The sequence below is a fragment of the Astyanax mexicanus genome, chromosome 1, assembly GCF_023375975.1.
Source record: "Astyanax mexicanus isolate ESR-SI-001 chromosome 1, AstMex3_surface, whole genome shotgun sequence".
Lineage (NCBI taxonomy): Eukaryota > Metazoa > Chordata > Actinopteri > Characiformes > Acestrorhamphidae > Astyanax > Astyanax mexicanus.
In genome coordinates this window covers 48335032-48361343 of record NC_064408.1, presented here as the reverse complement: position 1 = coordinate 48361343, position 26312 = coordinate 48335032, and the positions used below count along the sequence as shown (strand labels likewise).

The 26312-nt window shown below is 38.4% G+C and overlaps 1 protein-coding gene across 1 annotated transcript in view; it reads right to left on the bottom strand.

Moving 5' to 3' along the window:
• Positions 1-613: 613 nt before the first annotated feature.
• The window catches only part of LOC125780629 (uncharacterized), a 30232-nt gene continuing 4533 nt past the window's right edge, over positions 614-26312 (bottom strand). Inside the window, exon 4 of the mRNA XM_049463245.1 lies at positions 614-677. Within this exon, the coding sequence (XP_049319202.1) occupies positions 614-677 (64 nt within the window). The remainder of the gene's footprint in view (positions 678-26312) is intronic.

Below are 26312 nucleotides of genomic sequence, written 5' to 3'. Positions count from 1 at the left end.
ACGTATTCGAGATTTGTGAAGTGTAAGTATTTTGTAGGATTTACATTCACCCATTTATTATGGAATGATCAAACAATAAATAGACTAGCATAAATTTCATGTTCATCCATAATAATCAAAACTAATTATGCTGATCTTGTGCTGGTCTGGGTTCCTGGGCTATGTTTTTCCCCCAAAAAAACATAGCATCTCAACGGCATCTCACAAACATAAAGCTAGTTCACTTGATTAGAAACAAAGTATTGATAAGAGTATTGATTATCTTTAACCTGCAATGAAATCTACCTAGTAGTCATTTTAGCACCTGTAACCCAACTTCTTATCGTTTTTACCATAACTGCAACAGATTACAGTTACTGATTTTTTTGTATTCTAATTACACAACATTGTTACATGTAATTCTTTACCACCAACCCTAGTTGCTGCACAGTAGAACAGTGCAGCACAACAGTACATTTATGTCTGTACATTTGTTGTATATTTATTTATTTTTTCTTGTTCTAGGCATTTGCTTAGAGGAACCCATAGCTGCTGATTGTTGGGACAAGGGTTAAGGAGTCTGAATATTTACACAGCTTTGGAATCTGTATCATCTGGCACTTTCTAACAATTCTTAGTCCTCAACGTTTCTCATTTCCGGGTCAGTCTTTTCCTGGTGGGAAATTGTGGAAGTGTACCTGTAGAAACAGAATAAATACAAAAAAAACATAGGCTGGCACACAATAAGAAGAGGAGATACAATTAGGGGAGTAACATCATTATCATGTGTCCTGACATGTCTAACACTGCAAAATCTAATATACAGATATTCATTCTAAAACAGAGTGGATTGGTCGGTTTGTTGTTTCTAATTGGTCTCTACATTTTGGCAGCATGTCACTTTAAAAAAAAATAGATTTAAAAGAAAGAATTGTTGGGGAACCGAGTGGGTCAGCAGTCTAAAGCACTGCCACTATGATCGGGAGATTGCTGGTTCGAATCCTGGTCATGCAGCCTGCCATCAGCTGCTGGAGCCCTGAGAGAGCACGATTGGCCTTGCTCTCACTGGGTGGGGTAGATGGTGCTCTCTCCCCTGATCATTTGTAGGGTAATGTGGATCAGCACAAGGTGTCTGTGAGCTGGTGTATCAAAACCGAATCACTGTGCTTTTCTTCGAGTGCGCAGGTTTTGGACCTAAACAACCTGAAATACACCTGAAATTAAAAAAAGAATTTTACACAACGAACTATTTAACAAACATTTACCTGCATTAAAAGTACTCTTCCATCTGTTCTATGCAAATACACATTCTCACCAGAGAGGTCTCTAAATCCCCAAATCCTGAAAACGAACTAATTATCCCTAAAGACTGTCACCTTAAATGTATAGTCTAGAATAGTTACATTCTTCAATATATGTATGAAGAATGTATGAATTATCTTAGTAAACTGTAGGCGCCACAGAGACTGAATAAAAATTAAAGACATTAAGAGATAGAGATATTGACACATATAGGTAGAGAAGTATGGAGGGATAGAGGGTGAAAGAGATAAGGAAGAAAGGAGGGAAGGAAGGAGGGAGGGATGGAAGGAAGGAGGGGTATTACGCTTTAAAATTCCAGTCATTTATTTATTGTTGTCCCACAGCAATGTGTCATTGTCAAAATGCTTCATCTGTCAGGTGCACTCTCGCCCATAGACAGCCCTGTGCCCTCTGGGACATCTCACGGTGGCTTTTCCTCGCTGTCTGGTAGCTGGTAGAGAGAGAGGAAGAGCGCGAGAGTGAAGGAGAGAGAGACAGCTTTATTATACGCGCCATTGGCAATGGAAGAGCATTAACCTGCTAGCATGCACTAACTGCTCAATGCTCATTGGCACACTGCAGCTTAGGAGGTCAGGGTTAGCTGCCTTGCTGAAACTAGGGGTATTGTGACCAGATGCAGTTTGCTGCAATGGACCACTGGAGATGAGGTCAGCCAGGATCTGCTGTCTGATTTTTGTTTTGTTCAATTTTAGCCTGAATACAGAAAACAGCCACGTTCACTACAAATACTACCATTCCCTGAAGGTTTTACCCAAAGAGGACGGTAATAGATGACCACTGATAGGACATTGCCACTTAGCATGCACTATCACCTCTCATATAGTATCCCCCCACACACATAATACATTTTTCAATGAGATGTCGACAATGATTTTGCAGGGTATCTGTAAACACAGTGATATTTTTATTTAATTCAAATAAAAAATAAGGCCACTTAATGTACTCAAAAGGCCACTCAAAGTAATAAAATGTCAAAAATCATTGATTACATTTTTGAATGGTCCCTTATTAATAAAGCTTCTTTACTTTATCTGCGCTTGTCTCATCTCTGCCCGGCCCAGATGGTAGATTTCCCCATGCCTATAGTTTCATCCCAATTCCTTCTGCCATTAAATTAGTAAGCTAAGCTTACTTGCATCCAAGAAAAATGACAAGCTAAACCAGAATTATATTTTTAGCTAAATGGTTTTAAGATATAAGAGTTTATTGTCATATAAACAGTAGCACTTTAATACATTTTTTTGAATGAAAAAAAAAATCATGATTTATAGTACTGTATTTTTCGCACCGAATTATAAGGCGCACCATCAATAAACGTCTATTTTCTGGTCTATTTTCGTACATAAAGCAGACTGGATTGTAAGGTACATTAAGTGACACTAATAAGAAACAATGGTGTTGCCATGGTCCCCTTATAATTCAGAAGGCCGCCGTAATTCTTAAAAAAAAAAAAAAAAAAAAACATTTTCTCTTAAATGACTGGATGTCAACCTACACAGATTTCTCTCCTGAAAACTGTTTATTTGGGTGAGTAAAATGCTTTTGTTTATTTACAATATGCTTAGGTTTCCAGATTTCCACTAAGGCTTGGTGCAACAGCATTAGAATTAGCAGCTAGCTACTAGTTTTAACAGAGTAAATGTATAGGCTACAGTCCGATATACTCACCTGTGAACGGCAAAAGAGCTTGTGCTCAGTGCAGTTAGCAGCTAATGCTAATACTGCTCCAGACTCAGTGCTGCTCCTTACAACCTGACTAGTAAAATGAATACATAAGGTAAACCAAATTATAAGACGCACTGTTGATTTTTGGGACAATTAAAGGATTTTAAGTGCGTCTTATAGTGCCAAAAAATACGGTAATCAAAAACAATCACACTCCTAAATACATACCACACAAAAGCTGTTGTAGGAATATAAATTTACACAATGCTGAAACATTTAATTACATAACATCTACAACTGTAATAAATCTGTAACAATGTGTAATTCACCAGTAGTTATTACACTGTTATTATATGGATTGTTAATATGCAACGTATTCAATATGCAAGTTATTTTAAGACACTTATTATAAATTGGAAAGAAAATGCTTATTTTTGCATGGAAATAATATGTAGAAGATAGACAGAAACAATTATATTGTATAATTTTAATATGAATTTTTAAATCTTTTACTTTTGGTGGTGTGTCTCCCTATTGCTTTAGTGACAGTGTGAACCCAAGCTGCATACATTAAACAAATTTGTTCCAAAGCCGAATGAGCAGGTCAGATTCACCAATCTTAAAAACGTACAGTATTAACATGGTTAGTGTCACAATTTGTTACTTGCTGCTAATTTCCAACTTTCTGTTTTTCATTCCTAGGTTTACTTAAAAAAAAAAACTGATTTGAAATCCCACTGTAGCCTCTGACTCGGCAACTTGCAAATGTACTGTAAGAAATAAGAATCAATTCAAACTTCATTTTTCAAGAGATTCTCGCTTCCTTTACTTCTCCTTGTGTTCATTTTCTCCCGCACGCTGCCCGTCTTTCATTTTCTCCTGTTCACAGATTCTGCTGACGTTCGGTTTTGCTTGTGGAGGCTTTACCACGCTTCTGCAATTTATATTGTGCTTTTGAGGTTTGACACGTTTTACAGGGGGGTGTGCCTCAGATAAAAGCATTTACCTTCAATGTCTCGCTGGTCAACTGATCTTTGTGTGATGGCAGGTGCTCTGACACTTAACCACACCCACTACGTGAATCAGGGAATATAAAACAACACAGCAGACAGAACCTCAGTGGGTGAAGCGGCAGCATCAGCATCGTTCTGTGGCAGGTGCTGAACCTTGAATCAATGGCTGTGCTTCGCTTCAGTGAGACATTCTCTCAAATCCCAGGCTGAACCTACAGAATTGACCAATCAGGGAAGAGCTTTCCCCCAAACCCCTCAAACATGAGCAGGCCTGAGATAATAAGCTCAGGATTTGTGTGTTCCTCGTGTCCTCACGTCTCACTGAGAATCAGCTCTTTTCTCGAAGACCCCCTCACCCTGCTTACAGGAGGACACAATTACAGAGGCTTGTTTTCCTCACTGGAGCCTCACACTTTCACTGGAGGTTTGGCATTGGGGAAAAAGGCGTTTTTTATACTATAAATTACTTCATTTAATTCTTCGTAGAACATTACTCCACTACACACTGAAAAAAAAAAATATAGAAGTATTTTTTTTCAGTATATAAAACCTAAGCAGTGAAGTCCAGCGCTTTGGGCTTGAATTCCACATCGACCATCTCCAGCAAACTCCGAGATGCCATTTTCTAACTTCGACTGGGCAATTTTCTGGCCTAATTTGTATTCCCACTACTGAATTAGTTTCCAAATGAAAAACATGTTGCGTCATTAATTATCAAAAAAGTCCCTTTGCGAGTAGCAGCGAATAGCAAATAGGGTTCGGTTGTGCTCGACTGCTTTCTCTCCCTCTCAGAACAATCACTGGGCTAATCACCTAGCTTAAACAAAGCAGATGCACACAAATCCCATTCTACACATTCTCCAACTTCCACTCCAGAAACAAACTTGCAGAGGATTTTATACATTTAAGATATTTTCTACATTGTAGATTCATATTAAAGAGATGAAAACATTGAAGGGGCACATATGGAATTATGTAGTAAACAGTAAAAATGTGTTTGTCCTCCACATTAACCCCCTGAACTAAAACTGATCAACTGAGATGGTGATTTGAGGTGATTTGGGATGAGCTGGATCTTCACAGCGTGAAGGAAAAACAGCAACTAATGTTCTTCATGACCTCCAGGAACTCCTTCAACATGCTAAGAAACTATTCCATGTGACCCTCCCTCATGAAGACACTGAGAAAACAAACACTAAAAACAAGATCTTTCCTCAAAGCTAAATGTGCTACTTAGAAAAAAAATAAGATAAAAAACATATTCTGGTTTGTTTAACACTTTTTGCATGTGTTTCTGTAAAGATTTTATGTCTTCAATATTAAATTTACAATGTAAAAATGATCATAAAAAGTAAGAACAGGTGTGTCCAGAATTTGTTTTACATGTTTTAAGTCATTTTATGCCATTAAAGTGTTTTATAATCATTGGTACATAATATTATTTATAAGTCAGGGGAAAGAACTTTTTTAACCCACATTTGAAGTGTTACCTAAAGGGATGGCTTGGGAATGTCCACATTTGTTGGACAGAAGTTGTGAGGTATTATCTTGTGAGTGAGGCTGAACACTGGCCAGAGTGCTCATGGCAAGGTGACATGAAAAATAGGAGCTGAAGTGAGGGCTGATAGTGGGTGTCAGATGTCTCAATCCACAGTATCATCAGTAAATCAAAATAATAGTCAAATCAGGCAATCATAAGTAATATTAATCTTAACAATACTATCAAAATGAGAATTATTAGATATGCACACGTGATTTAACATGCTTAAATGTTAATTTTGATTGTATTTTAGAACATCTCTGCAATAGTAGTGAATTATGCTACCCAGTCCTACAGTTTGCACAACTGCTTTTGTATGTTGTGATTAGCTACTGGTTATTGACATGAACCTTTTTTTGGCCATTCTAGATAAAACACTGAAAACATTTGGGCTGATTCAACTACAGCTTTGTAATTATATAGGAATTTTACCTAACAGTGTTTTCTAAACTGTATATTCCCAGAAACCTCAAAAAATTGAGGCTATAAAGACACATCACCCTTTTGAAATATTAGCCCTCTAGTTTCGATATCATGACAATACTATGGCTGTGTTAACCTCTTAAAAGCCCAAATTAAGCTGCTTTAAAGACTATATCACTCCAAATAAGAAATTACAGAGTAGGCCTTAATAAAATTGTGGGGTTTTTTTTGGGGGGTGGGGGGGGGGGGTTATGTTCATTAGAACCATGACTAAGACTGTTTTTAGTTTAGTTTTGTTTTGTTAATTGCCCACCACGGATTATGTGCATCTTAAAGCATGAGGAAGTTAGACATGGAAAATGACGATAAGTTTATTGACCAGATAGAGAGTAAGTAAGATGGAGATTGTTGGCGCAGTGTTAGCGACATTGCTAAAGGCCCATCCGGGCTCTGTGGGATCACCCAACAAGAACGGCAAAGCGTCCGTCACCCCACTGACACCCCTCCTCTGTGTGAGACGGATGGGGGGTGGGGGGCATGTGGTAAGGAAGTCTGAAGGACCCATTCTCTGAGGACATTTTCACCTTACTCCCTCAGCCGGCAGTGTGAAAACTCCAGCATGGAAAACTGGGTCAGGCAGCCACTGCCAGTGAGAAGAACAAGGAGGAAAGAGAGAAAAAAAAAATACAGCAACACTACACTTCTGCCCGCACCCTGTAGGCTGTGTATACCGTCCATGCATTTTGCATGCTGAATCTATAGACTCTGCAGAGCCAGAGAGTTTCCACTGGAGGCCTTCGGCACTTAGCGCATGATAATGACCCCGCTACCTGCATATAAATCAGATTACCCGCACTCTCCTGGGAGCGCACGCATGCCTCGCACATATTAAAAGCTCTTACTGCAGAAAACGCCACTTTATACGTGACAAATAAAGGTGGAAAAAAAGAAGTAATAAACCCTTGTGGTCCCTTATGGGACAGGGATCTAATATAGGTGAGGCCTACCTGCAAAATTGGAACCGGCGTAGGACGAATGAATTACACGGGTTCAAACAACGTGGCTGAGTTGTTGCGAAACGTCCCAGATGGGACACCTCGAAAGAAATGATGGAGAACAGACGTGGCCCGTCTACCCAGCACCCTAGTCTTTACCAACATATATATTTTTATGATCTTTAAAAACAGGCTCCTTAAGAAAATGTTTAAATGAATAAGGAATCGACCACAGTCAGAGTCATCCATGCAGTAGCACACACATACTGTACACACTAGTGAGAAAATTCACATTGTAACATACAGTACAGTGGGCACGCATGCCCAGAGCAGTGGGCATGCTAGGGAAGATCTTGCTTACAGCTTGCCAAACCCAGGTATTGATAACCCAGTGCTCTAACCACTGCGTTTTCTCTTCCCCTGTGGGATTGGAACCCTGGACCCTCAGATTAAAAGTCTGATAATCTACAGATAGCTAAGCTATCTTACAAATTATATATTGAAGTCCTTTTATCACATACAGTTTAGTCAAGACTGATGTAGGTAAATGAGTTGCCCTTAATTTGTGCCACATTCCAATAGCAAACTGGAGTGATGCATTGAAACTGAGTTGTTGTGAAACGTCCCAGATGGGACACCTCTAAAGAAATGATGGAGAACAGACGTGGCCCGTCTACCCAGCACCCTAGTCTTTACCAACATATATTGTTTTTACGATCTTTAAAAACAGGCTCCTTAAGAAAATTTTCAAATGAATAAGGAATCGACCACAGAGTTTGCCGTTTAAAATTCCAGCGCTTGGCAGTGGGGAGGATGTGGCCGGCAGTAAAAACGCACAGCCAGGCTGTTAGTTAGTTTAAGGGCCCCCCCCAAAAAAGTTAAAAGAGACACCCAGCCTGAAGGAATGCCGTTGGCCACATCCAAGACTTCCTAAACAAACTCAGGCACCATCGTGCCACTCCGGGCACGACTAACTTCACGTCAGCTGCAACGCTCGCTGCGCTCAAATATATATACATATCTCCGTGTTTGTGGGATACAAATGTTGTGCAGGATCGCAATCATTAGTCTACCGCCGTATGTTGCCATAGCAACACAACAAAAGCGCCTCAGAGAAAAACAGAGTCAAAATGTGGGTTTCGGGACTTTTTAACAGGCTGGAGGAAAGGATCGTTCGCGCTGGCCACGCAAAAACTGTTCTACCAGACGGCGTGACAAAGAGTTTTGGGGCAACTAGTGGCCTGTTGCTACGCGACGTCAAAGTCAGCGTGACTAATCAGCAAAAAAAAGCAAGCTAACTGTTCAGTGCGCTGACATTCACAGAGATGGTGTTGGCCAACTGGTTCATCATCTTATAGATGTTGCTTTTTTGTGCAGCATCACAAAAAACCCTTACAACTATTAGCCCTTCCAGTGGAGTTCCAATGGACCATACCATAGCTGTATTAAATCCTTTATTGGTGCCATTTCTAAGATACCATTACCAATGTTCAATCACTGCATGACCAATTGAGAAATAATCTGCCAATATGGAGTATAGTGGAAAAAAGTCTTATGATGACGAGTCATTCACCATACTCACCATTCTTGAACTGTAGAAGGGCTGCCTTAAACCCATCCATGCAGTAACACACATATACTGTACACACTAGCGAGAAAATTCACATAGTGACATACAGTATTGTACAGTGGGCACACATGCCCAGAGCAGTGCTGCAGTGCCAGGGAAGGCCTTGCTTACAGCTTTTAAACCCCAGTTTATGATAACCAAGTGCTCTTACCACTGAGTTTTCTCTTCCCCTGTGGGATTTGAACCCTGGACCCTGGATTAAAAGTCTGATAATCTACAGGCTGAGCTATCTAACATATTATACAGTATTCTGAACTCCCTTTATCACTTACAGTTTAATCAAGACAATGAAGGGGAATATGTTGCTCTGCATTGTGCCTCATTCCAATAGCAACCTGGTGTGAAACAGTTCTTATAGCTTCTATGTGAATTGGAGCTAAACTCTTAAACTATTAAAAGTTAAAATAAAATAAAATAAAATATTTTTAAGGTATTAGAATTGTTTCTTTTATATTTTACTCCATGTTTGCATTATTGCACTATACAACTCATGCAGGTTTCATGCTTTTTTGCTCATGTATAGAGTAATTATTTAAAGGCTTGTTAGGTCCCAGTTTCTTCTGTGATTTGGTCTTCATTTCACTCAAATGGTTTAGGTAAGAAGGGGAGACGTTTTTGAAAATGCCGTGTTTACTGTTCCATTACACTGTAATAATATTCTACAAAGTAACTGGGGGAAACTATAAAAATGACACTGTAATTGATTTAAAGGCAAAAATGTCACTAAAAATTTCATTTCATAAACTGTTGTTCTTCACTTACTGAGGGAAAAAAATAGTTAAAGAGTATATATTCTGTGTCTCTGCAGTTTTTGTTGAACAATAAATAAGATCATGCAGTACATGGCATTAAAGAAATGCTTATATTTAACAGTGATTTAATATTGACTGCAAAGTAAAACAGTAAGGTATAATTCTGTTGTGAAAACATTAATATAAATAAAAACACAATATACATAATTATTTTTTGTAAAGTCTGATCAATACAACTACACATAGCATTACAGTATGCATGAAACATTTTTACAGACTAATTTACTGTTTAGCTGCTGCCAGTTTTTTTTTTTTTTTTTTTACAGTAACTTACTGTTAAGTTTTTGCCAGTTAGTTACTGTGATTTGCTTTTGGTTCACTGTAAATTACTGTTTAACTACTGCCATTAGGTACTCTGATTTTGTTTCACAGTAAATGACTTGTCAGTTACTGCCAGTTACTTACTGTAAATTTCACAACACATTTTTTACAGTGTAAAGACAATTCATATAAAAACAAGTATCCCCTTGTTACATTTAAATCATGTTCATTGAAAGTGACCTAATTATATTGTGTACATAACATATAGGGGGGTTGCAAAATAAAGTATGACAACGACTTTAACAGCTTAGTCTTGAGGAAGTGAACAATACATGAAAAAATGGTAACAATTGAAATTAAATGTTCACTAACTAACATAAAACATAATTGTTAAATATGTATTAAATGACTAAATAAATATATTATATATGTACTAAATAAATATTAGTTTATATATAATTGGCTCTGATAACACCTTACTTTACTTTACTGATGTCCATTAACTAATATATTTTTTTTTTATTTTACCCTGACTGACAGAATTTGTATATTATCTACATATTTTGGTGATATGTTTACATTTTTGAATAAGTTAATTCCTTCGTCATTAGATTAGGACAAAGCCAGCTACCCCACCTGCAAGCTGCTCCCCTGTTCTCTGATTTCACAGGTAATGTCACTTATGAAGGGTAGAAACAGAAAGATCCAGAAAACCTGAGGAAACAGAATCTTTTTAACCAGTGCAGATGTTTGGCATCTTTGCAGTGATTGAAATGGGAGACTTGTTTAGAAATGTGTGTTTCACTGGGTTCCAGTCCTCGGGCAATGTTGGTTTGTTTTCATCTTCCCGCTGGCTGCTGTACTCTCGAGCCTCTTTCCAACCGCTGATAAAAGTGACTGCCGCACAGGAGACATGATCAATTGGCCTCCTGCTAAGTGGCGTTTTTAGATAAACAAATCTGGTAGACTGTTCGCTTTGCTGTATAGCTCACTGCCACTCAGTCAAACAGTTTCATATGCTGTACACCGAGACCTTGTGCCTTTGAGTGTTCAGCTTTATGGCGCTCTTGACAATATCCTGCTGAAGGACTGCAGTATAATTAAAGAGTTTACCAGGAGTTTTAATCATTTCCTCGCTAAACTCCGCTACAAAGTTATTTTGAGGTAATTGCACTTTTTCTCGTATACGTAATACAGGCAGCCAAATTCATGTATTGACTACCATGAGGAATTTTGAGTAATAATCCTGGGTAAGATCAAGTATCACAGAGTATTTTTAGCAAATGCATTCCAATATTTCTCTATGAAATAGGCCCTCTAGGGGAGATGTGGGTTTTGTTTAATATCCCTGTAATTAAAACATACTGCCCCAATTATCACACTGTGGGCTCAGCAGCCCCTTTGAAGATACATTTTTCAAACTTTCACTTGAAGCTTATTGTATGACTGGAAATGCCAGAGGAAAGCCTTAGAGGAAGAGGAAAAAAAGACCAAAAAAAAAAGTATCCGCAAATGAGAGTCCTTCTTCTGAGCTGCTTTCAGACACCCTTACAAAAGGGTTTCTGAAAGCTTCGTCTTGTGGTTGCGACAGGAACGGATTAGCTCAAATATACAAACTGGCAAACGAACTGTTTTTAGCTTTTGTTTTAATTTGCTTCAGTTCAATACGGTTTATACGTCGGCTTTTCCCAACAGACATTGAGACACTGTCTAAGCTGGCAACAGACTGAAAGAAAAAAAATGATGCAAGAAATGTAAAAACAGAGTCAATATACAGCTTACTTTATTCTCTATTACACAGCAGTTTAAATACCCGGAAAATCCTACCTATTAGTCATTCCATTGTTTTTCTTATATACAGCTAATTCTAGCAAAATTACTAAATCTCTGGTCACACCTCATCCATTTAATGGATATTCTTTCCTTTAATGTTTTTTTTTTTTGCATTTTAAATGTAAAATTGCAGACATTGAATCTAAACAGGAACACATGCAGTGTAAGGAGTCCATTGATGCTACAATAACTGTTGTTCCTAAGCAATTGCTGCTGCTTTTTCTTCACAATGTGCACCAGTTCATTCCAAATCACCCATCTCATTTGGGTTTAGATCAGGGGATTGTGAAGGACAAACACTTGTTTTGTAATTCCATATGTCTTTAATATTAATCTACAATGTATACATTAAATAGAAATAAATAAACAAAAACATTGGTTTTGATTGTGAAGGGAATCTTTATTAGGCAATAATTTCTGATTTCTGGTTTTAAAGCTTTTCTACAGCAGAAATAAGCTCAGAACAGTGTGTTCAATCTAGTAATAATCAACTGAATGGATATTGCCTAAACACTGATTACAAAAGACTACCAAAGGTAATACTGAAATAAATCAATAATTTAAAAAAAAATCTGAAGATAAAACAGTGAGAGGAAACTAATCTCAACATTAAAAAATCTGTCTAAAAGAATGGATAAGACACTAAAAAGAACCAAGACCTAAAAGAAACAAACTCTGTAAGAGCATGAGAAAGAAACAATGAACTATACTATAATAACTATAATAAAACCAATGTGAAGAACTAAAACAGAAAACTACACAAAAAAAAAAAATATGGCCTAAGAGCAAACCTGACTCAAAAGAAGAACAACTAAGAGAACCAATGACTGAAAAGCAGAACCACAGAGATAAACCACAACTCAAAAACTTGCCATCAGCAGCCGGAGTCCAAGAGAGCACAATTGGTCTTGCTCTCTCTGGGTGGGTAGGTAATGTTCTCTCCCCACATCACTCTAAATGTGATGCTGGTCAGCACAGGTATCTGTTAAGTGATGTATCAGAGCAGGGTCACTGCTTTTTCCTCCAAATTACTTGGCTACCAGATAATGTTGCATCGGATGCAGTTTGAAATGAAGCTGGATTGACGTGTGTCAGAGGAGTAAATAAGGTAGAATTAGAAATAAAAATATACAATAAATGAGAACCTCTTAAAGGACACAGAACTCAGTTGAAGAAGAACAGTCGAAAGTCAATACTTAATAGAAAAATCTCCCTGGGAGCTTGAGGAAGAACTACTGGGAGAAAATAAGACTAAAAAGAAGAACCATTGAGAGGAGCCTAAAATCAAATGGAGAACCAAGTCTCTAAAAGACTCCTCAACCTCAAACATAGAGAAAAAAAAAAAAAAACTTCCTCCTGTGGTCTGCACTGGATAGTGCAGTTGGGGTGGAAATAGGACACAGTATAGTTCAGTATATCTCTCTTTCAGTGTTTTGTCAGGCCTGTCTGTCCGTGTTATCACTGAAAGACCCATGATACAATCAGCGCTACAACTGATGCTGATAGATTGAAATGCTAATTGAAGTGTTCCTGAGTTGAGGGAAGGAGAATGAGAAAGTAAGTCTAGCCTAAACAGCGATTTTCTCATGACCCACAGAGTAGGGCCACGAGCCGTTTGTTGAGTCCGACCACAAAGACCTTGAGCAAACAGCCGAGACGGGGAAAGCAAAGAGCTCGAGCCAAACTGCCAATGTTCGAGCACTTAGGACATTTGAATCTGAATGACAGTTTAATGACCCCTCTCTTCCCTTCTGTCAAGTGCCCTTGCATTTCAGGCCATGTTTTGTTGCCTTTGTAATTTGACTTTCAGTCAAACTCCCCTCGTAATTGCAGGCTGTAATTAAGTTTAGGGGTGACGCGATACGCAACTTGGCGCGGGGCGAAACCAAAGGGGGCTGTTTGTTGTGTTTGCGCTGAACGCTTACATTGATCCGACACCACGAAGACAACAGGAGCCGGGCTGGATTTAAATGTTTGGTGAAAGTAAATGAAAGGTGACACTCGGAGAGCGAGGACGGAGCTGCTGCGTCTGCCCAGGTGCCGGTAATTAACTTTGCCATGATGGGATCACAATTAATGCACCACTGTGATTATGACAGTTCTGTTGCCGTCCGCACCCTGCTTGCAGCTGGCACAGGCATGAGCTTTTAGCTGTCATGTTTAAATAAGGTTCTCTTCCACCCGCTGCCTCCCGATCTTTCCGCATGACAGGACCTTACATGTCCCGTCTGGAGCTTTTGTTTTTGTCAACAGGACGTTTTTTCTCTCATCAAGGCTCCTCACCCAGAAAGCACCTAGAGTAGACGGTCGCACAGTTGCCCAACAGTGAAGTCAGAACTTTAAAATGTGAAACGAGCCTTACAGTATTTCATGAAATAGAGCAAGTGTAAGTGTTTAACCACAACTATACAGTTGCTGGGATTTGGAAAGCTACCCAGCCGGCGCATAGGTGTAATTACAGTCACAGCATGACATTTCGATTATTGAATTTTGTACTGGATTGCAGTTTTAAGGAATTTCATGAGCAAAGAGGGACTTGTGGAAAGATGTTTCACATAACACAAAAAAAAATACAAAAGCTACAAAATGATAAATGCTGTGCAATCAATCTAACCAACCTACTGGGATTTTTACGTTAATGCTTTTAAAACAAATATCCTTCCCCTGCTTTAGCTTGTTTTATTATCATGTCCCTGCAGCTTACCTGTCTGCTTTTTGGCTGTGGTTGTGTGGTTCAATGTTCAAGAGTGGCAATGCTACCTGTGCCTTGGGTTGCTGAGTTTGGGACTGGTGCTACTCAAAGAGGCAGTGAAGAACAATCTCTAGGATGCCAGGTCAATGGGACAAAATGCTGGAGGTGTTCCATTTTGTTGTGCCTGCTCAAAGTTGGTCTCTAACCAGGTCTAACATGCCCAGCTGTACAAATGGTCGAGGGAACGTGTGTACGAAACCCCGGCCAAAAATCACTCTGTGAAAAAGCCTGGCTCGTCCACCTGTTTGTCGTTGTTCTCTTTCCACACCCACGGCCTCTTGGTTAGCATGTCACGGCTCTCTTACGGCACTCCTGCGACCTCTCGCTCGGCGAGGGAATTAGCCTGCAGCAAGACATATTGAGGTGGGCTTTGAGTCGACCTTTTAGCCTCTCTTTCAAGCTCTGAAGAGAATCCATGACTGTTTGTGAGCCCGGGCCGGGAGGTCATCTTGATTAGCCGTTAGCTTACCTAATTAGCCGCGCAGCTGTCCCTGTTGTCCGGCCTTCCATTGGCCGCTCGCTAGCCCACAGTACGGGGGCAAAAAACGACAGCGTTCCAACCGCCTTGATACTTCTGGGTCAAGTCTACAGAGCCGGAATGCCTTCTGGTCCTGTCAGATTTGGTTCACATCCCCGGGGAGCTGATATTTTTATTGTGCGCTTCCTTGTGAGATATTAATCCTAATTAGGGACTACTTATGTCCCCATTGACTTGTCTGTTCTGACTGCTTGACTGGAGGATGGTCCCCTTTTTTTTTTTTGCCGCACGGTGCACCCGTCCCGCGGCCCAATTATGTCTACAGGGAACATCCCCCCACACGGTAGGAAGCTGTAAGCTAGCTGGAGAGCAGTGGCACACAAAACAAGAACAAAGAGTAAAGGAGAGTGTTCAGTGTTCTATCTGAGGCTTGCCGAGAGTGTTTGTGTTAGCATGATGTTTTTGCTATTCTCCTCTTGTAAGAAAGCATTAACTTCCAAGTGACTGAACATAAAAAGAAAATATGCGCTAGGCTATGTGTCAATTTTAAATTGATTAAGCGAGAACTGATTAGAGGAATATTCAGTGTATACATATACATTGTATGTGTGTATGTCTCTTAAAATCCACCCCAGAACTGTAAAAGCTATCGACTCAAAGAGCTCAATAAATGACAGCCTTTATGTGACTGTGGAATAATGCATTCCTGATTCCAAAACATGTTTCTCCACAGAATTCCGTGTGCTTAATTGCTCGGGTAATTCAAAAGTCAGATAAATCAGATTTCAGAAAAAAAAGCCCCTTTTCTTTTCTTTTTTGTCCTTTCAGAGAACACTCAAAGCAGGAATCCAGCTGTGCTGACATTGCCTGTTGAAATCAGCCGTCTTTCTGAGCTCACTGAAGTCGCTCATGACTCATGACAAGGCTTTTTTTTTTTGGAAGCCTTTGATTTCCTCCGCATAATATGTGGTAATTAGACACACTCCTTTCGAGTTGAGCTCCAAAAATGAGCTGGGCTCTACAATTGCTCCCATTCGATATAATTTGCCTGGATTGAAGCACAAGACTGTGTGTACCGCGATGGCAAAAAGCACTGAGGGTTCAATAAGATCGAACAACGTGTGATATAATTGACCATGTATTATTGTAGACTTACTGCAATTTGCTTTTCTTCTACTCTGAAAATACAAAATACAGAAATAATCTGTGCACATGCCTACTAATCCTAACTGGTTAAATAATTTCCGTCTTTTTAAAATATCTAACCCACTTTTTTTTTTACTAAAACAGGAAGCATAAGGATTGTGGTTCCAATCAAACAAGGAAAGCAAGGAAGTTTTTTTTTTTATCTTGGTCTAAATATTATAGTACCTATTCATTGTTAAATTTAGTATAAAAGTTCATAATGTTCTTGTCCCTGAGGTCTTCTCAAGAGGTTTTTGTAGGTTCAATTTTAACTTTCTATCTATCAAAATTTAAGGTTGATACATGTAAATGAACTATTTTATGAGTGGCTCCCCATATTGTACCTTATTCAAGAAGCAGTCCAGGCTAAATGGGTGGAGCTAAACTGCTATACAAAAGAATGGACAGTCATATGCAATTATATTGTTTTCTGTTACATCACAAAGTAAATTAGTGTAAGCCATTTAATGTTTTGCACTTTTTTATGTGTAATATTATGGTGTATGATATCAATTTCTTGAAAAAAAGTGCATTAAGTCATTTAGCAAATGTATTTTCTATTTCTCTTATGTTGGGCTTCATTGCAGATACTTGTCAATTGTGTCCAACTATTCTAAAACATAGTTTGACACAATTTACAAGTATCTTCAGTGAGGTCAATCCCTTTATTTCTTATATAGACTGAAAACATATATGATATATGATAATATGAGACAAAAGATTATCGTTTCAGTTTTCATTTCCAGGTATTTACATCTGGATCAGATACACAGTTCAGAAAATAGGACCTTCTGTCTCAACCCACCCATTTTCCTTTCAAGTAAAAGTATTGGATCATGTTACTGCCAGGTGTGTTTTGTTGCCCAGGTGTGCCTTGATACATTGATTATTCAAGTAATAACCAGTGCTCAGTTTCAGATTTGTGTTTCATCAGTGCAGATTGAATTTAGAGAGCTGTGTACGGGTAAAAAGCAAGAGAAAATGCTAAATCAGTCAGAACCATTTAACAAATATTGTCCATAGCCAGAACAACTGTTTGGAATGTCCGGAAGAAGAAAGTCATCACTGGTGTACTAAATAACAGGTGAAGAACATGTAGACCAAGGAAAATCACAGCAGTTGATGACAGAGTTCTCTAAAGAAAACAGTTATTGACATCAGCAACAACCTCCAGAGGGTGAAGGAATCACAATCTACTGTTCACAGAAGACTTCATGAACAGAAGATGAAAACCACTAATCAGCGAGAAAAAAAAGGAAAACCAGGCTGGAATTTTCAAGAAGTACAGAGACACATCTATGGACTCTGACTAAGACAAAGATTAACCTTTACCAGTGTGATGGAAAGGCTAAAGCTGCTCATGATCTCTAATACACCAGCTAATCTGTGAAGCACAGTGGAGGTAGTGTCATGGCTTAAGCTTGCATGGCTGCTTCTGGGACAGCCTCATTAATCTTCATTGATGTAAAATGAACTCAGAAGTCTACAGAAACACTTTATCTTTGAATTAAAAAATGATAAAACCAAACTGATTAAAAGATCCTTCATCATGCAGCAAGATAATGATCCCAAACCCACTGCAGCCTGATAAATCATCACAGAATCCAGATGTAAATACCTGAAAAAAAAGCTGAAATTTTTATCTTTAATGTCTACAACAGAAAGAAAGGAATCAGCCTCACTGTTTCAATACTTTTACAAAATAAGAGTCCTGAAATGGCACAATGTTACTTACCTCTGAGCTAATCTCTTGAACTGTCTATTCTTGTCTTAAATAAGGTAAAAGCAAATTATAAGAAAATATGCCCTTTAATATAAATATTCTTATGCTGTTTTAATCCAGTCTCCCACAGAATCCTCTACTAGCCTACGCTATGCATAGTCCATGAAACATGAGATAGATTTAATTGCATTTATTTATTTATTTTCTTTTTTCTTTAAATAGATGACAGGAATGGCTCTGTAGCATATAAAGCAAGCAAGGTTACTGGCACACAGTGTTATAGGAGAAGACTTTTTTTTAACCAGTCAATACGTGACTGATATGCATGGCTTGCTTTTGTAATTGTCTTGGTGCATTGGGCCCAAAGACAGACATGGCCCTCTTTGCATGCGCTAAAATGGCTCTCAGAGTGAATTATCACTTTGAGCTTTGCCGTGGACATGTCAAAGTCCTTGGAGAACGTATCACAGCCAGGCTCACCTCACTAGCATAGATACACACAAGAAGATCTGGCACCAATGCGTCCACATAAAAACATAGACAAATATCTTTAATTAGTGTGAACTAATGTTAGTTGCATTTGAATTAAAACTAAAAAAATAAATAAATAAATAGGGATGCATAGAATATTTGGCCAGAGAAAATATTCATTTGAAAATGCCAACACAAAAAACACATTTGGTGTTCAGACAAATTCTTTCTATGAAAAGCAAGACAAAATACTTTAAGGTTATTTACTGTATGCGATATTAAAAAAAAGGGAAAATGAATGAAAAATAAAGGAAACCTGCAAAAAAATGTGTTTGGTACTTATGCCTTTGGACAAATGTTACACTTGGTTCAGTTTTGGTAAAAAATGTTCAACACTAGTTACATCATAAAACTGTTTGCCCTAAAGACATCTTACTTTCTCTTACTAAATTGAAATGTTGTAAGAAAGCGGCAAGTGCCGCCAACCACCAGCAGAGGGCCTGGACTCTGCGGTGGAAGAGCTGGCGGATCTGGGGCAAAAAACTCCAAGTCCCAGAATCCCCAGCGGTAATTAGTGCAAATCAGGCTCAGCTGTGAACACAGCTTAAAAAACCCAGCCAAACCTCAGTTCACTGTCACACCTTTGTAGAGGGGTGACCAGTAACAGTGGGTACAGAAGAAAGAGATTAGAAAGAAAAGAACTCACAAAAAAGAAGCCACAAAAAAAAGGAGAGATCCTAAAAGAAACAAAGGCTCACAAAAAAAAAGCGATCTTAGAAGAAGCCACAAAAAAAGGAGAGAGATCTTAAAAGAAATAAAGGCTCACAAAAAAGAGATATTGAAAGAAGCCACAAAAAAAGAAAAGATCTCAAAAGAAACAAAGGCTCACAAAAAAAGAGAGATCTTAAAAGAAGACGCAAAAAGAGAGAGAAAAGATCTGTTTTTTTTATGAAGTTTTGATTTTCAAGAAGTCTTTCCTAAGTTTCTTAGTTTGATTTCATTTCATTTGTTTCAGCCATGCCATGTGGCAGCAGATCCTTTGTTTGATTTTCCCGCCCTTTTTCTTCACTGCCACATTTAAGGCCCTCATCCAAAGCCACTGCACACACTCTAAGTAGTGCAGTGGTAGCACACCCGTCTGCAGTTCTAAAGGTTGGGAGTTCAAACCCCGGTTCAAGCACTCCAGCACATATACATCAAACCAACTGCAGACACATCAGTAATATCAAATATAATATTACCTATAAATACGACTAATAAATAAGCAAATAAAAATAAAATAAGAAATAAATAAAATAACTCTGCAGTTTATCACACTCCTTACACAACTCATGTGACAAGAACCAACACAGAATGGAGCAAAGACCACAGCATTCCCCCAATCAGTCACATGAGTGGTCCAGCTCGAGCCAACGGTTTTCCATCCAAGTGTTCATCCATCTGAAACAGCTAATTACAGGCTTAATTGAGGCGGGTGAGTCTCATCCCTTCGGATGGAAAAAATTCCTAGACCCTCTGACAGAGTTATGAAGCGTCCTGGTGAGATGGCCTTCAGGGCAACATGTATTCAGGCTGGGCAAAGACTTTTTAATGGTCCCCTGATGCTTTGATATTGGCTCAACCTCAGCTCAACCTTGGCCCAAATTTTCTTCCGCTGTAAACTTGGCGAGGTTTTTTTTTTTTTATAACATGCACATAAAACACAACACGACTTCTAAAATACTTCATCTTGTGATGTTCTAAAGGCTGCTTGCCTTGGTTCAAATCATGTCAGATTAAATATTTGTGAATATCATTCCATCAGTCCATTTCTGTCGATTTTTAGTTTAGTACATAATTTGAACAAACAAACTGTCCCTTACACTGTGCCAAACTTTCTTGATGAACAGACCAATAGAAACTCTTCAAAATGACCTAAATAAACTCTCTTTACAATGACTTCTACTGAAAGTTTAGAAGGTTTTTTCTCTCTCCTGTAAAGTTGCTGTTTTGGAGATAAGTGTTTTTTTATTGGACAACAACAATATACAGTATACTTGCTACAGATTCCCATTAACAACTCAGCATTCCAGGAGCGTTGAGATGTACTATGTGTTTTCTGTATCTAAGATCTCTAGTAATGATGTAAAAAGAGCAACTCAAGCTCTATGGACAAATACTGTGATTGCTGAAAAACACAAACAAACAAAAAAAAACTCTATTCCTTTTGATCTCTGATGGCGAGAGGGTATATATGAAGGATGCGAAGAGAATCAGAAACCAGAAAACAAACTAAGGACTAAAAAGGTCAACAGAGGATGCACATTGCAAGGATGTGCTTCCCGTCCCCTCTCATCATAGCCTGCAGTTGCCCTCATATAGGGCAAACTCTCGACAAGAATATAAAAGGTGGATCTCGAAACCTCTGATCAAAGTAAAGAAGGCTTGATGGAGCTGAACTTCCTCGCTTTCTATTTCCGGACACGTCTCGCAGAAGAGCTTAGATGTTCTGAAATACCCAAAGTTTCTTCTTCGGCTTTCTTTACAGTGCTACAGTGCCAGGCCGTTGACCTTCTAGAAGTTTCAGACTTCTGCTGAAGTTGAACGTCACTCAGAAATTAATAAATGTTCCTGTTTACCTGATATCCTCAGAAAAGGTCTTTTACACACTCGATATTGTCACCTCTGTCTAATCCATTTCCACCGCAGTCCTACTTTAAATACTGTAAAAAAAAAAAAAAATAAATAAATAAAAATGTATTACACCCCGTTGCTACTGCGCTGTCTGGAGACAGCATAATCTTCTTTATTTTCCTCTCGCGCTGAGAATACGTCAAGCAGAATATATTTCGGTAACACTAATCCTGTTACTCGTGCATTTAAGTTCAGGCCAGTGAATTTTTGAACTCTGTTAAAGTGCCTGGTTTCATGGATTAACAGGAAACCTAATAGGATTTAGTGTAATACTTCTACTTTTAGCCCGTCTAAATGGCAAAGACAGTTTGGGGAAATGGGACCATTATGCTTTAATGACATAATTTAGAATTGAACTATGATCCCGGGGTTACGGTAAGATCTTTGGGCATAATTAATTTACCATGCACCCAATGAAAAATGCAAAAAAGGAAAAAAAAATATCCCTGTGCCATTTATGGAATCATTTAATGTCCCCAGCCTGTACTTTCAGTTAGATAAAGGAAAATGTCCAAAGATGCGATAATCTAAAGCCAAAGTGCAGCATACAAATGGAAAATTAATTGTCTGTGAAAAGCTCATGGAGTGATTTCTTTAGGGGTTGCTGACAGCATAGTCTTAAAGTCTGAAGTAATGAAACATAACGGTGCACAGCAATGCTAACATGCTAAAATGTTTTTTTTATTTTTTTTGTCTACTCTAGATTTTGTTTACAGCCATTTTTAGTAGACTTCCTTTTTAAGCATTGTGCACAAATTTCGCAAAGGGTTTTGTTTTCTTTACCCTGAAAGATCCAGTTATATCCTACAAAATGTATTTCTGAAAGCATGGACTTCTTAGGTAGGCTATGGAGTTTAATGTAATTTAGTTAAACTAGCTGCATGAGGGCTGTTATGAAGAGAAACCAGCAGTGTCTACCCACCTCTTCAGATTTATTTAGAGTTGGATATGCCTTCAGCATATGGTTCTGGTACGAGAGGAGATTGTATCACTACAGGAACATCTTATGTGACTGTGAGAACTGAGGCAGAAGCTGGAGTTCTGAGCAGATTCTGCCTCCAGTTACAAGGCAGAACTCTCCCAGAGGCTGAGCTGAGATATAAGACTGAGAAACAGGGGAGATATGGGGAGGTGGTGGGATACAAAAACTTCCAAAAACAGAAGCTGAGGATGGAAATGTAGAGAGAACATTTGGTAGAAAAAAGAAGGAGCTTCAGATGTAGTTCTTCTCTTCTTCAAATAAAATGTCTGGATTAGTCATCTTAGAACTACTAAAGCCCTTTTCCGACAAGATTAGTTTTACGTGAGGAGGAAGGGTAAATTTATTATTAGCAGTGATTTAAATTATGTTCAAATGAACCATGTCCGTCATTTGTATGGACTTTTAAGCCTGTATGAATGTGTATAAATGCACAAATTTGTGTAAATATTCTGTCATATCCTGTTGAAAAATAGTTTTTACTTTAATTCAAGGCACTCAAGATGAAATTTAGTTCCGTTGTGAATGCCATAGATACCTCAGGTCGAAGATAGATGTAGAACAGTCAAATCCAGAACTTCTTAGATGCTTTATGCAAGTCATTCTGTAACATAGCCTATAGGCTACATTTGTCATATTAACATCTAGCTGCTTGTTTGTTTTTATATTGCATATAGTTGCATGTTGGAGGTGACAGAAGTGTGTAAATCAAGTAGCTACTCCCATCTCAGTTGTTTATTGCTAAGAATTTTGGATAATGTCTCATCCAGTGCAAATACATTTTACAGATATCCTCCAGTGAAAATGCATTGTTTCACCTGCATTAGAGAAAAAAAAAATCATTAAATAGTATTACAGTACTAACACTCTTGGTCTAATATAGAACTATTGACTTAGTAAACACAGGTAATGTTGACATCACATATAATCAGGTAAGCGTGCAGTTTGAAGGTATCAGGTTAAACTATAACTTGTTAAAATATTAACAGTTCATTCATAAATGCAGAAAATGTTTTTAAAGTGTTAAAAAATAGTATTTGTTTTTTGCAAATGAACTTATTCATTCATATCGACCGGACCATATGGGATAGATTTAGATATGTAAAAGCTTAGAGCCCCAAACTGACTTGCGCACAGAAGATTTGCAAGAGTTTCAAGCCTTTTTCGTAGCACCACATATGGGTGACAGCTTTTTGACACCAAAACAAACATAAGTCACAAAAGGAGAAAAGGCTTGACTTTGAGTAGCAGATCCCTCATGTTCAACATTTTGTCAGAAGTTGACATCATCGACATATAAATGTAAGTGGGAACAAAGGGTATTTTGGGATGGAATGCAAACGTAGGTGTGTCAGAAAGGAGATGTTTCACATTATACGCTGACATGCCAAATGTCATGTCACAGGAACCCATATCATGTCTCACAAAAGTGAATAAACCCCTTACATTTTTTGTTATTATTCTATTATATCCTTTAATGGGGCAACACTGAAGATACGACACTTTGATACAATGTGAAGTAGTCAGCGTAGAACTTCTATAACCAGGTAAATTTGCTGTGCCCTAAAAAATAACTAACTAAGCCATTAATGTCTAAAACTCTGGCAACAAAAGAGAGCACACCCCTAAGTGAAAATGTCCAAATTGGGCACAAAGTGTCAATAATTTGTGTGGCCACCATTATTTCCCAGCACTGCCTTAACTCTCTTGTGCATGAAGTTCACTAGAACTTCACAAGTTACCACTGGAATCCTCTTTCTCTGCTCCATGACCAAAGAGCTGGGGGATGTCAGACATTGTGCTCCTTTAGCTTCAGTGTAAGGATGCCCCAGAGGTGCTCAGTTGGGTTTAAGCAGTTTTCTTTCTCTTCCCCAGGGTGCTGCCACACATGCTGGACACCATCTGAGCCAAACAAGTTAATCTTGGTCTTGTCAGACCACAGGACATGGTTCCAGTAATCCATGCTCTTGGACTGCTTGTATTCAGCAAACTGTTTGCAGGCTTTCTTATGCATCAGCTTCTGAAGAGGCTTTCTTCTAGTACAGTGCAATGCAGACAGAGTTAATGCAGTGTGGGGAGTATGTAGGCTGAACTCTTCTTTAAGCTCTGCAGCAATGCTGGCAGCTCTCAACTTCTTTGGTTGAACCTGGAGAAGTCTGTTCTGAGTGAAACCCATCATGTTAAACTGCTGTATGATCTTGGCCATCATGCTGTATCTAAGATGTAGGGTGTTTGCTAACTTCTTATAGCCTAAGTCATCTTTGTGCAGAGTAACAATTCTGTTTTTTTTCCCGCATTTTTCTGACATGAACGGCCATGTTGGATATCTAGTGGTCAGTATGAGAGAACTGTATCCAAAACTCCAAAAGGCCTATTCCTTTTTCAGACCTGAAATCTTTTTTACTGTGAGCTCTTCCATGTTTTTTGACTGGAGAGAATGTATTCTATTCAATACTGCATCAATTTGGTCATCTTTTGACCAAGATCTTTGAATTAGACCAAGACCATATCATATATGGCAGAAAATGGCTTAATAATTACTTAAGACCAGCATGAATTTGCATAAAAACAGGCCTTATTTCTTGTCGTGTTTGTTATGTAACTGTTTTTCAAATATCCAACATGACTGACCCACAGAATTAGCGGTTTGATGAACATAAATAGTAAAACTGCTGAGTGAAGGGAATAATGATTGGGAAAGCCTAGTGGTATCTACCCACCCCTCTCAGCGGGATGTCCTCTGTGTGTTTGTTCTCTGGCTTTGACATCTTCTTCTCCGTGTGACAGACACCTCTGGGATCAGGCAGAACTGTTCATTTCTCTACGACTTTTTTGAGTGGCCACATGCTGACACACCTGTCAACAGCTAAGGTGGCCATTCCGAGATCTTCATGCCCCCAATCAAATGTCACACGTCACATACTGTCAAGGCAAGTTTTGATAAATGGCACCCGCAGTGCTGATCTAATGACCACCAGCAATGGATCTGGGAGCCACTGCAGAGAGTTCCTCAGCTAGAGAATCAGAAAAAGTAAAAGCCCACAAACCTACCTTATTCAATACACTTTTAGACTTTTTACAGTTTAGCCGGAACTGAAATATTCAGTGTGAAAGGTGACAAAATTGGGTCTGATTAAAAAAAGAGTCTTAGTCCGGATCTACTGAACCAGGGCCTTTATTGTTTGGCATGTAAAAATAGTTAGTTTAGACTTTAGTTTGGGCTTCCAGATCAATTACAAGAGAGTGAGCCTGAGAAACAAAGACCAATTTTGTGCAGAAATCTGACTCCCCTGCCGGTGAAGGTCCGAAATGCAACGTTATGGATGCAAATCCTTGGTGACTCCTGTATCTACTGTAACTGTAGATTACCTTTATTATATTACAGAAATCAGATACCTAAGATAACCTAAAATAACGAGTTGCTTATGCTTATTTTCCTGCATGACACGAGTAGAGGGGAGTCAAATTCTGGCATCACAGAATTAAGCATAACACCAGGAAAAGCACCTTGTTAAAGTTACAATATTGTACACACCCATCAGCGTGAAGTATAGCAGATGTCCTCCATATCCTGGAAGGTCAGGGAGGCTCCCTGATGGCCACAAATTCTAAACAAGATCCCAAAAATCCCACGATCACCCCTCCCCCCCCCCAAAAAAAAATAAAAAATAGAATGTGGTATCTCTAGCACCATGATCAACCCCTGCTCCCTCTGTAAACAACTAGCACCTCGATCACGCCCCACCCCCATTAACAAATAGCTCCGCAATCTCCCTTGTCAAGAAACCGTGATCTCCCCAGTAAACAACTATCCACAAATGTCCCCCTGTCTCAACTAGTGCCACAATCTACCACAACTACCATCCCTAAATCCCCCCGTCAACAAATAACAGCACAGTCTCCCACCACAACCACCCTGGAAATTAGTTTTAGCATATATATATATATATATATATATATATATATATATATATATATATATATATATATATATATATATATATATATATATATATATATATATATATATATAGAGAGAGAGAGAGAGAGAGAGAGAGAGAGTTTCACCAAAGTGGCTCTATTATTATAAAAAGGGTCTATTTATCTAAAAGGTTATATTTTTGGGAGCTTTTTCTTTTCTTGCATTGACAGTTGACGTCCCTGCAGGCTGTGTCCCTATATATATATATATATATATATAATTTTTTTTTTTTTATCTATATCGAGTTCAAAACTTTAAACATTGTTCTATAACCATATAAAGAGATTTTATTTCATTGTATAGATAAGAAATGCTAACTTTATCGAGTTATTGTCCAGACACGTGCTTCACATATCTGTTAAATGTGAACTTATTTTGCAGCCATTGCAGGATTTTAATATTTATGTGTCCTAAAATCTGTTTCAGGTATGTTGCTCCCTAGATTTTCCCTCCAAAATGTATTGCGCTGTAAAGGTTTCAGAATATGTTCTGAATTCATTTTGTGAATCCCATTGCAATCGCATTGAGGAAAAATAAAACTGATGGAAACTGATGAAAAACAAGCTATACGATCACATGCATGTTGTGTAAAAAA